This window comes from Nerophis ophidion, linkage group LG01 (assembly GCF_033978795.1).
Source record: "Nerophis ophidion isolate RoL-2023_Sa linkage group LG01, RoL_Noph_v1.0, whole genome shotgun sequence".
Lineage (NCBI taxonomy): Eukaryota > Metazoa > Chordata > Actinopteri > Syngnathiformes > Syngnathidae > Nerophis > Nerophis ophidion.
Window position 1 is genome coordinate 85,603,229 of NC_084611.1, and position 11,873 is coordinate 85,615,101.

The 11,873-nt window shown below is 42.6% G+C and overlaps 2 protein-coding genes across 2 annotated transcripts in view; one reads left to right on the plus strand and one right to left on the minus strand.

Annotated features, from left to right (window-relative positions):
* Positions 1–3,109: 3,109 nt before the first annotated feature.
* LOC133560988 (piggyBac transposable element-derived protein 4-like) lies at positions 3,110–8,026 on the minus strand. The gene is made up of 2 exons (XM_061914100.1): positions 6,586–8,026; positions 3,110–3,598 (listed from the first exon to the last, which is right to left on the minus strand). The coding sequence occupies exons 1-2, from the start codon at positions 7,774–7,776 to the stop codon at positions 3,164–3,166; spliced, it is 1,626 nt and encodes a 541-aa protein (XP_061770084.1). The 5' UTR covers positions 7,777–8,026; the 3' UTR covers positions 3,110–3,163.
* Positions 8,027–11,711: 3,685 nt separating this feature from the next.
* LOC133560997 (actin-related protein 2/3 complex subunit 1B-A-like) overlaps positions 11,712–11,873 on the plus strand; it is a 26,366-nt gene continuing 26,204 nt past the window's right edge. The window contains 1 exon segment of the mRNA XM_061914112.1: positions 11,712–11,873. This exon segment is cut by the window's right edge and continues 154 nt beyond it. The gene's annotated coding sequence lies outside the window, so the exon portion shown is untranslated.

The following is an 11,873-nucleotide window of genomic DNA, read 5'->3' on the forward strand; positions in this document are numbered from 1 at the left end:
TTTTTCAACCTTTTCTGAGCCTAGGCACATTTTTGTCATTGAAAAAAATCTCGAGGCACACCACCAGCAGAAAACATCAGAAAATGAAACTCAGCAGCCGATATTGACAGTAAAAAGTTGTTCTCGCAATTGTTGGATATGAATTCAAACCATAACCAAGCAGGCTTTACTATAGCTCTCGTCTCAAAGTAGGTTTACTGTCAACACCTGTCACATCACGCCGTGAATTATTTGGAGTTTTTCAATGTTTTCCTGTGTAAAGTGTTTTAGTTCTTGACTTGCGCTCCTGTTTTGGTGTTGTGATATCATGTACGGATGTACTTTGACCCCGTCTGCTCCACACGCTGTAAGTTTTTGCTGTCGTCCAGCATTCTGTTTTTGTTGACTTTGCAGCCAGTTCAGTTTTAGCTTCGTTTTGCAAAGCCATCCCTAATCTTCAAAGCCTTTTCTTAGCGGCACTCGCCTTTTGTTTATTTTTGGTTTAAGCGTTATATACCTTTTTATCTGCATCGTCGTCCCCAACATCTACATAGCAATTAGCTACTTGCTGCCACCTCCTGATATGGAAGAGTATAACTCATTTTTACAGGCACTCAACAACGGCACATTTGCGGGTTATAATTACTGGTTTGCAAAAAATATTTTTAACCCAATTAGGTGAAATTATCATTATCTCCCACGGCACACTAATGTGCCACGGCACAGTGGTTGAAAAACACTGCTCTATAAGACTAATTTTACAGCACAGGTATTGTAATCCGCTCATTTTTAAATGTTAACACCCATCCATCCATTTTCTACCGCTTGTCCCTTTTGGGGTCGCGGGGGGTGCTGGAGCCTATCTGAGCTGCATTCGGGCGGAAGGCAGCGTACACCCTGGACAAGTCGCCACCTCGTCGCAGGACCAACGCAGACAGACAACATTCAAACACTAGGCCCAATTTAGTGTTGCCAATCAACCTATCCCCAGGTGCATGTCTTTGGAAGTGGGAGGAAGCCGGAGTACCCGGAGGGAACCCACGCAGTCACGGGGAGAAGATGCAAACTCCACACAGAAAGATCCCGATTTTCGTATTGTGAGGCACATGCACTAACCCCTGCTCCACCGGCTGCCCTTTTTTTCCCCCCACATTCACACACACGCTCACACACTGATGGCGGGAGCTGCCATGCAAGGCCCTAACCACAACCAGGTGGGAGGAAGCCGGAGTACCCGGAAGGAACCCACGCAGTCACGGGGAGAACATGCAAAATCCACAAAGAAAGATCCTGAGCCCGGAATTGAACTCATGAATTTTGTATTATGAGGCATGTGCACTAACCCCTGTGCCCCCTACATTCACCCATTCACACACACATTCACGCACTGATGGCGGGAGCTGCCATGCAAGGCCCTAGCCACGACCCATCAGGGGCAAGAGTGAAGTGGGGCGGTTTAGCTCGGTTGGTAGAGTGGCCATGCCAGCAACTTGAGGGTTGCAGGTTCGATTCCCGCTTCTGCCAACCTAGTCACTGCCGTTGTGTCCTTTGGCAAGACACTTTACCCACCTGCTTCCAGTGCCACCCACACTGGTTTGAACGTAACTTAGATATTGGGTTTCACTATGTAAAGTGCTTTGAGTCATTAGAGAAAAGTGCTATATAAATATAATTCACTTCAAATTCTATTTGAGTTTTGTCTGTAATGCGCTTTGAGTCACTAGAGAAAAAGCGCTATATAAATATAATTCAGAAGTGTCTTTCTCAAGGACACAACGGACGTGACGAGGTTGGTGCAGGGTGGGGATTGAAACAGGAACCCTCAAGTTGCTGGCAGGGCCACTCTCCCAACAGCGCCACGCCATCCCCCGTTAACATTGTTTTAATGTTAACATGTAAAACATTAAAAATAAAATGTTATCAAACAATGAACATTTATTAACACACAGAAGTACTATTTAGTGGCAGTATCAATTCTCGGGTACCGGTAATTGGTAAAGTTCAGTTCAAAAGCGAATGCTACACATACGGGTAATCCCAAAAAGTTATTTTTGTTACCAGATTATGCAAAAGAAAATACATATTTTTTTATTTCATGGTCTAAATCAGGGGTGTCAAACTCAAATACAGAGTGGGCCAAAATTCTAAACTGAACAAAGCCGCGGGCCAAAGTTGATTGATTGATTGATACTTACATATTCCGTACAATTGACCACTAAATGGTAACACCCGAATAAGTTTTTCACGTTAATCAATTCATGTTAAACAACATGGTTGAACAACTTAACCTTCAATAGGGACCCAAATAAGTTTTGCATTGAATATTGAACAAGCAAGGCTTATATAACTTTATAGTGACATGCAAAATCAAGGTTTGTTGGTGTATATTGTAGTGTCCCGGAAGAGTTAGTGCTTCAAGGGGTTCTGGGTATTTGGTCTGTTGTGTTGATGTTGTGTTACAGTGCGGATGTTCTCCCGAAATGTGTTTGTCATTCTTGTTTGGTGTGGGTTCACAGTGTGGTGCATATTTGTAACAGTGTTAAAGTTGTTTATAAGGCCAACCTCAGTGTGACCTGTATGACTGTTGACCAAGTATGCTTTGCATTCACTTGTGTGTGTGTGTGTAGAATCCACAAATATTACGTGACCGGGCCGGCACGCTGATTGTATGGCGGAGAAGCGGACATGACAACAGGTTGTAGAGGACGCTAAAAGCAGTACCTTTAAGGCACGCTGCTGATATTGTTGTCCGAGTGGAAATCGGGAGAAATTCAGGAGAATGGTTGTCCCGGTAGATTTTCGGGAGGGACACACTGAAATTCGGGAGTCTCCTGGGAAAATCGTGAGTGTTGGCAAGTATTAGAATTAGCTCTAATGTTAATTTAATATTGTCTCAAGGGCCAAAATAAATTACATGGGGCCCGCGGGCCAGAGTTTGACACCCATGGTCTAAATCAACTTAAGGTATATGAGTCAATATAACATTTTCTTCATTTTTTATAGCTTTTATTTTATGCCCCAGTTTTTAATGGCATTAACAAAATATGCAGTATTTTCCCAAAATGAGTTTGAAAGTGAAATATATTTGGGTAATGAGAGCCTTGAATAAGCAAATAATTCATAACACTGATTTTGATGTAATAATAATTTATCAGTAACAACAACAAATGGACATTGAACCGACTCACAGGCAACATTTGTAACAGACCCTCTTGAAATGGTCGTTACACGTTGGCTTCCCACACGTCGAGCACTGGGTTATCACCCTCCTTCTCTGCGTGCACAAGCAGCATTGTCTCCGCTTCCTTGAGGGCCCAAGCTGGGCTTCCTCCTCATCCTCATCCTCCTCTTCCTTCTTCACCTCCACCTTCTCCGCTTTAGCCCGGGCTGCAAACCCTTCCCTTGGGGGGCGGCTCCGGTTAGCCATCGCCGGGGCGACGAGGGCTCTGCCGAGGGTCTCCAGGAAGATGCGGCGCCTGTAGCCCTTGTTGGCATTCCATTCGGGGTTCACCGACGTGAAGATGACGAATGCATTGAAGCATGACACGTCAACCATGTGGTAGAAGAGGGTCATGGGCCACCTGCGGGACTTCCTCCTGCAGGTATAGGTGGCGCAAGCCTGCCAAAGATCCGACATGAATACATTCAGAAATATTCTTTCATAACTCGCTACAGTAACAGTCTACTTAATCAGTACCAATTTAAGTACTTTTTGTGTGTTAATGTTTTGATTGATTGATTCTTTTATTAGTAGATTGCACAGGTCAGTACATATTCCGTACAATTGACCACTAAATGGTAACACCCGAATAAGTTTTTCAACTTGTTTAAGTCGGGGTCCACGTTAATCAATTCATATTAAATGTTTTTGTCAAAGTTCATTGTTTTATTGCAACATTTTAAAAATGATTTATGTCTGTTTTTTTCATAGTTTGGCCGGGGTTGCGAGTTATACTCAGGAGCGACTTATGTGTGAAATATCAATCAATCAATCAATGTTTATTTATATAGCCCCAAATCACAAATGTCTCAAAGGACTGCACAAATCATTACGACTACAACATCCTCGGAAGAACCCACAAAAGGGCAAGGAAAACTCACACCCAGTGGGCAGGGAGAATTCACATCCAGTGGGACGCCAGTGACAATGCTGACTATGAGAAACCTTGGAGAGGACCTCAGATGTGGGCAACCCCCCCCCCCCCTCTAGGGGACCGAAAGCAACGGATGTCGAGCGGGTCTAACATGATGTTGCGAAAGTTCAATCCATAGTGGCTCCAACACAGCCGCGAGAGTTCAGTCCAAAGCGGATCCAAGACAGCAGCGAGAGTCCCGTCCACAGGAGACCATCTCAAGCGGAGGCGGATCAGCAGCGTAGAGATGTCCCCAATCGATACAGGCGAGCGGTCCATCCTGGGTCTCGACTCTGGACAGCCAGTACTTCATCCAAGGTTATCGGACCGGACCCCCTCCACAAGGGAGGGGGGGACATAGGAGAAAGAAAAGAAAAGAAGCGGCAGATCAACTGGTCTAAAAAGGAGGTCTATTTAAAGGCTAGAGTATACAGATGAGTTTTAAGGTGAGACTTAAATGCTTCTACTGAGGTAGCATCTCGAACTGTTACCGGGAGGGCATTCCAGAGTACTGGAGCCCGAACGGAAAACGCTCTGTAGCCCGCAGACTTTTTTTGGGCTCTAGGAATCACTAATAAGCCGGAGTCTTTTGAACGCAGATTTCTTGTCGGGATATATGGTACAATACAATCGGCAAGATAGGCTGGAGCTAGACCGTGTAGTATTTTATACGTAATTAGTAAAACCTTAAGGTCACATCTTAAGTGTACATTACCGCAAAATATCCATCCATCCATCCATTTGATTGATTGATTGATTGATACTCTTATTAGTAGATTGCACAGTTCAGTACATATTCCGTACAATTGACCACTAAATGGTAACACCCGAATAAGTTTTTCAACTTGTTTAAGTCGGGGTCCACGTTAATCAATTCATGGTACAAATATATACTATCAACATAATACAGTCATCACACAAGTTAATCATCATAGTATGTACATTGAATTATTTCCATTATTTACAATCCGGGGGGTGGGATGAGGAGCTTTGGTTGATATCAGAACTTCAGTCATCAACAATTGCATCAACAGAGAAATGTGGACGTTGAAACAGTGTAGGTCTTATTTAGTAGGATATGTACAGCCAGCAGAGAACATAGTGAGTTCAGATAGCATAAGAACAAGTATATACATTAGAAGTACATTTGAGTTGTTTATAATCCAGGGAGATGGGATGTGAATGGAGGAGGGTATTAGTAAAGTGTTGAAGTTGCCTGGAGGTGTTTTAGAGCGCTTTTGAAGGAACATAGAGATGCACTTACTTTTATACCTGTTGGGAGTGCATTCCACATTGATGTGGCATAGAAAGAGAATGAGTTAAGACCTTTTGTTAGATCGAAATCTGGGTTTAACGTGGTTTGTGGAGCTCCCCCATCCATCTTCTTCCGCTTATCCGAGGTCGGGTCGCGGGGGCAGCAGCCTAAGTAGGGAAGCCCAGACTTCCCTACCGGTTGGACGTGCCCTAAACACCTCCCTAGGGAGGCGTTCGGTGGCATCCTGACCAGATGCCCGAACCACCTCATCTGGCTCCTCTCGATGTGGAGGAGTAGCGGCTTTACTTTGAGTTCCTCCCGGGTGACAGAGTTTCTCACCCTATTTCTAAGGGAGAGCCCTGCCACCCGCAAAATATTAAATATTATTATTTAGCTCATTCACGTAAGAGACTAGACGTATATGATTTCATCGGATTTAGCGATTAGCAGACAGATTGTTTGGGAAACTTAGTTTTTTTTATGTTATAGTTATTTGAATGACTCTTACCATAATATATTTTGTTAACATACCAGGCACTTTCTCAGTTGGTTATTTATACGTCATATAACGTACACTTAGCCTGTTGTTCGCTATTCCTTATTCATTTTAAATTGCCTTTCAAATGTCTATTCCTGGTGTTGGATTTTATCAAATACATTTCCTCCAAAAATGCGACTTATATTTGTTTTTTTCCTTCTTTGCAAGTGCGACTTATACTCTGAAAAATACGGTAATTGCTTTTCAGTGATACCTAGTTTTATTGTAACATTTCTGAGTCTCAATTACAGTAACAAGTCCAAGACGTTAGATGGCAGTAGTGTATAGTTTATGGTGCGTTGGGTAGTCTGTTGCTCCCTAAAAAGTGTTAGTACTCTAAGGATTGTACTTATCACGGGGACGGCGTGGCGAAGTTGGTAAAGTGGCTGTGCCAGCAATCTGAGAGTTACTGATTCAATCCCCACCTTCTACCAACGTAGTCACGTCCGTTGTGTCCTTGGGCATGACACTTCACCCTTGCTCCTGATGGGTCCTGGTTAGCGCCTTGCATGGCAGCTCCCGCCATCAGTGTGTGAATATGTGGGTGAATGTGTAAATACTGTCAAAGCGCTTTGGACTCCTTAAAAAAGGGGTAGAAAAGCGCTATACAAGTACAACCATTTATCACGCACCAGCTATCAGTGGCCCTCAATGAAAATGGGTTTTATAACAGCGCTAACCTGGTCGAGATGGTCCGCAGCTCTCTTGCAAAAGGCATAGTCCAGAACCATCTGGGGTTTTCTTTTTACGGATCTTTCCGCCTCCGGTGCGCGATGTTTTGTGCTCATGAGAAGCACATTTTTGCCCTTCTTGGGGACATAAGACACCAGGGTCCTGTCGGATAAAAAGGCGAAGACGGATGAAAACACCTGCCTGTCCTTAGTTAGGAGTAGCTGCGGGGGAATCTGCGGTTTATTGTGACGAATGGTGCCCACCAGGGCCATCTCCCTCTTTTGGAGCTCTGCGGCCAGAGGAAAGGACGTGAAATAGTTGTCTGTGGTCACCGTGTGGCCCTCGAGACCATCGCTCAGGTCCAGCACGACCCTCGTTCCCTGGGTTTTGTCTCTCCGCGCTGGGGAAGACCTGCCGGTGTAGACCTGCATCTTCCATGCGTATGAGGTGCTGACGTCACACAGGACCCAGATCTTCAGGCCGTGCTTTGCAGGTTTCGACGGAACGCACTGCTTGAAGGAACAGCGGCCTCGGAAGGTGACCAGCTGCCGACCGACGCACACATCCCTCCCCGGGTTGAACATTTTGGGGAGGAGGCCGCTCCAAGTTCTCCAAAGGTCAAGGATCGGGGCCAGTCTGTCCGGTCCGGTTGGCTTGTCATCAAAGCAGAGCACCTTGTTTATTTGGCAGAAACGCTTCTCGGACATGGTCGCAGCAAACAGAGCACGTCCGCTCTCTTTCCCCCACAAACTCTTGGTGGACTCGTGGTGCGACCTAAACACGCCGGACAAGATAAGGAGACCTAAGTAGGCCCGCAGGTCCACCTCACTCACATCCTTCCATCCCGGAATTGCCCTTCTCCCCTGCAGGTTGGTGCAGCTCAGGATAAGATGCACAATCTCCTCGGTGAAGTAGAGACAAAACGCACTCTCAGGGCTGCAGGTTCTGGCAAGTGCATAATAAGTTGGCCCTGACATCAGCACAGGTGGGTGCACATAATCCTGTGCCACCTCATGAGAAGAAGACCACAGGATCCCTTTATTCTTAGACCTCCATGTTGTATCCTCCACGCAGCCGTCCTCCCTCACGTCACTCTCGTCCTCATCCGAGTTGAGAGACTCCTCTGTCGGCATAGATTCGTCTGAGTCATCCTGGTTGTCGGAGGAGTGGTCGGTCTTGTCCGAATCCGAAGACTCCATTGACGCAGCACAATGTTGTCTTTATAGCTGCTGCTGCTGCTGGTGTGGACATTTAAAAAGGTCCGCAAAGTTCGCGCATGCGCCGGCCAAGAAAACAACAACTAAACATCCAATGAGAGAAAAGAAGTGTCGTTTTTTTTTTTGCAACTTTCCAAACATAGACACGATGATAAAAATCAAAAAACGCAGCCGTTTTAAATGGCAAGGGTTTATCAAAAACAAATGCCATACCAAACGGAAGTTGAAATTAAGAAATCGGAAGTTAGCAGGCAAGCTAGCCCGGCTACCCGGAAGTGCAATGTTAGCTCTAGTTTAAGGCAATGAACGGCATGGTGGCGACGTAAAAAAAAGGTACTTTTTAAATATTTTTTTAGACTATCAAAGCAAGCGTTTCTTTCGAACATTTGAAACTGTATTAAACAAAACACATTATACAATTAAGTAAAATATCAAGGAAGTATCGTCAAAATGGACATAGTGGTCAGTGTAAGGGTCATTTATTTTTCATTTTATGAATGGCCATTTGAAAAAAAAAACGATTAGTTTGTATGAATTAAATAATGTAAGGCTAATAAAAACGTTATTTTATGGCGTCGAAAAGCAATAACTACATTTAGAACTATTTCGTATTAATTTAATATTTCATCGAAAAATACACGCGTGTTTCATTATTTCAGCCCGGAAGTTTGTAATTTTCAAAATAAAAGCTAATTGTCCTCTAACCCAGTGGTTCTCAAATGGCGGTACGCGTACCCCTGGTGGTACTTGAAGGTATGTCAAGGGGTACGTGAGATTTAAAAAAAATATTCTTAAAATAGCAACAATTCAAAAATCCTTTATAAATATATTTATTGAATAATACTTGGCCCTGCGATGAGGTGGCGACTTGTCCAGGGTGTACCCCGCCTTCCGCCCGATTGTAGCTGAGATAGGCGCCAGCGCCCCCCGCGACCCCAAAAGGGAATAAGCGGTAGAAAATGGATGGATGGATGAATAATACATCAACAAAATATGAATATAAGTTAATAAACTGTGAAAAATATGCAACAATGTGATATTCAGTGTTGACAGCTAGATTTTTTTGTGGACATGTTGCATAAATATTGATGTTAAAGATTTCTTCTTTTTTTTTTTAAGAAATGTAGATGAATCCAAATGGATCTCTATTACAATCCCCAAAGAGGGCACTTGAAGTTGATGATTACTTCTATGTGTAGAAATCTTTATTTATAACTGAATCACTTGTTTATTTTTCAACAAGTTTTTAGTTATTTTTATATCTTTTTTTCCATATATTTCAAGAAAGACCACTACAAATGAGCAATATTTTGCACTGTTATACAATTTAATAAATCAAAAATTGATGACATTTTACTTCTTTATCTCTTTTTTTCCAACAAAAAATGCTTTGCTCTGATTAGGGGGTACTTGAATTAAAAAAAAAATGTTCACAGGGGGTACATCACTGAAAAAAGGTTGAGAACCACTGCACTAACCCTTTACCCATTAACCCTAACCCTAAAATGTCCACGTGTCTGACTTTGGCTAAAATGTATTTGGAGCGCTACACAGAAATAATTTTAAACATGGCGAACGGAGACTGACTTTTACAAAAATATTTACGCACATGTCAACAAAAACTGAAACACAGACCAAACCGGAAGTATTGAATTTTTTTAAAGACCTGTAGGGAAAAAATACTGTACTGACGTGTACTGTGCGAAAATAATTTTGCCTTTATTTTCGTTGACATGTGAGTGGAAAGTTCTGTGGATGTCAGTCCTTTTGTGTGTTTAGGGCTCAGAAGACATTTGGCCAGGCACACGGGTTTACTTTGAAAATAAAAACATCAGTTGTCAGGATAGGGAAAAAAAACATCCGTTTTGGTTTGTTTTTCCGTTTGTGTTTACTTGGGATTAAAATGTTTGTTATATGAAATGTAAAATGAAAATCGAACCGTTTTTAGATATTGGCATTGCTCCTCGACTCCACAAATTATAAAAGCTTTGTTTTTTAATTTTATTTTTTGTTTTATTCAAATGAAATTCAAATGAGCCAGCCAATTTGTGTTTTTCATTATCCATTCATTAAGCAAAAAAGATATTGAGCAAAACATACATTGGTAAAAAAACAAAAAAAACAATTAGGATAGAAAATACATCCATCCATTTTCTACCGCTTGTCCCTTTCTAATTAAATTTTTAATGTCTGGTACATCTTTCGCCGAAAATAGAACAAATTATTTTGAACTCAAAAAGCAAAAAAAAAAAATACTCTCCATTTATTTAATTCAAACAGTATCATCTTTGCTCTGATATCATGATATTAAACAATAGTAATCCATCCACCCATGCACCCATTTCCTACCTATTATTCCCTTTGGGGTCGCGGGGGGCGCTGGTGCCTATCTCAGCTACAATCGGTCGGAAGGCGGGGTACACCCTGGACAAGTCGCCACCTCATCGCAGACAATAGTAATATAAAAACAAAAATCAAGCATGTAATACATGGTGAGTCTCTGAAAAACAGTAGGATGAAGCGAAGGCTTATAATGTCCTATATATATATATATATATATATATATATATATATATATATATATAATATAATTAACTACAGATTTCCGATAATATCGGACTGCCGATATTATCGACCGATAAATGCTTTAAAATATCCATCCATCCATTTTCTACCGTTTATTCCCTTTTGGGGTCGCGGGGGGCGCTGGCGCCTATCTCAGCTACAATCAGGCGGAAGGCGGCGTACACCCCGGACAAGTCGCCACCTCATCGTTTTAAAAATATCAGAATTTATCAGTTTCAAAAAGTACAATTTACGACTTTTTAAAACGCCGCTGTGTAGACAGACGTACGTAAAAGTACAAAGCGCTAATTAGCCTAAAAGGCACTTCCTATACGTGCCGGCCCAATCACATAATGTCTACGACTTTTCACACACACAAGTGAAGGCGTCATACTTGGTCAACAGCCATACAGGTCACACTGAGGGTGGCCGTATAAACAACTTTAACACTGTTACAAATATGCGCCACACTGTGAACCCACACCAAACAAGAATGACAAACACATTTCGGGAGAACATCCACACTGTAACACAACATAACAAACACCTAGTACCCCTTGCACCACCAATTCTTCCGGGATGCTACAATATACACCCCCGTTACCCCAACCCTGCCCACCTCAACCTCCTCATGCTCTCTCAGTGAGAACATGTCCCAAATTCCAAGCTGCTGTTTTGAGGCATGTTAAAAATCGTAATGCACTTTGCGACTTCAGTAACAAATATGCCAGTGCCATGTTGGCATTTTTTTCCATAACTTGAGTTGATTTATTTTGGAAAAACCTTGTTAGCGGGGCATCACAACAAAATTAGGCATAATAATGTGTTAATTCCACGACTGTATACATCTGTGTCGGTTGATATTGGAATCGGTAATTTAAGAGTTGGACAATATCGGAATATCGGCAAAAAAGCCATTATCGGACATCTCTAAAAGTAACACATCCACATATTTTCTAAATATATGGAGGAATTAAAGAATCTTTAGTATTTTTAAAGTGCATTACTGTGAATAGAAAAAGCGCACCACTTTTTTTTGTTTTGTTTACAGTGTACCTTTATTTCTTTAATTCAACAATGTTATTGCTTTGTTAGTTTGGCCGTTTTACACAAAGCAAAAAATATTTAATGACTAATGCGTGAGAACTACGTCCTCTGGAGGGGCAAAAAAAAAGTCCCACCCTTGAAAAATGTGCAAAAAGAAGAGAATGAGCTCATTATTGCCACTGGCCTCCCCCCCTTCCCTCCCCCCTTTTTCTCCTTGTTCTTTTTTTTTTGTACACACTAAGCCCCTCCCACTTCTTCTTTTATGCCTTTCATGCTTCACAAGTTTTTTGTGTGCCTTTCTACCTCCTTTTTTGTGTTGCGTGGGACACCCATTGTGCTCCCTGCCAGCGTCCCACTGAGACCAAGTCCTCCCCGTGTTTTTCCCCCCCTCTTAGGTAGCCGACACCAGAGATCTTTTCCAGCTCAGCTCCAACTTCCTGTCGGCTCGCTCCTCCCTCGTCCGCTCG

Excerpts from the sequence above, each read along its gene's own strand:
- LOC133560988 (XM_061914100.1), bottom strand. The coding sequence starts at position 7,776 with ATGGAGTCTTCGGATTCGGACAAGACCGACCACTCCTCCGACAACCAG. Across the intron at positions 3,599-6,585 it reads CTGCGGACCATCTCGACCAG|GCTTGCGCCACCTATACCTG; the intron begins GTTAGCGCTGTT and ends GATCTTTGGCAG.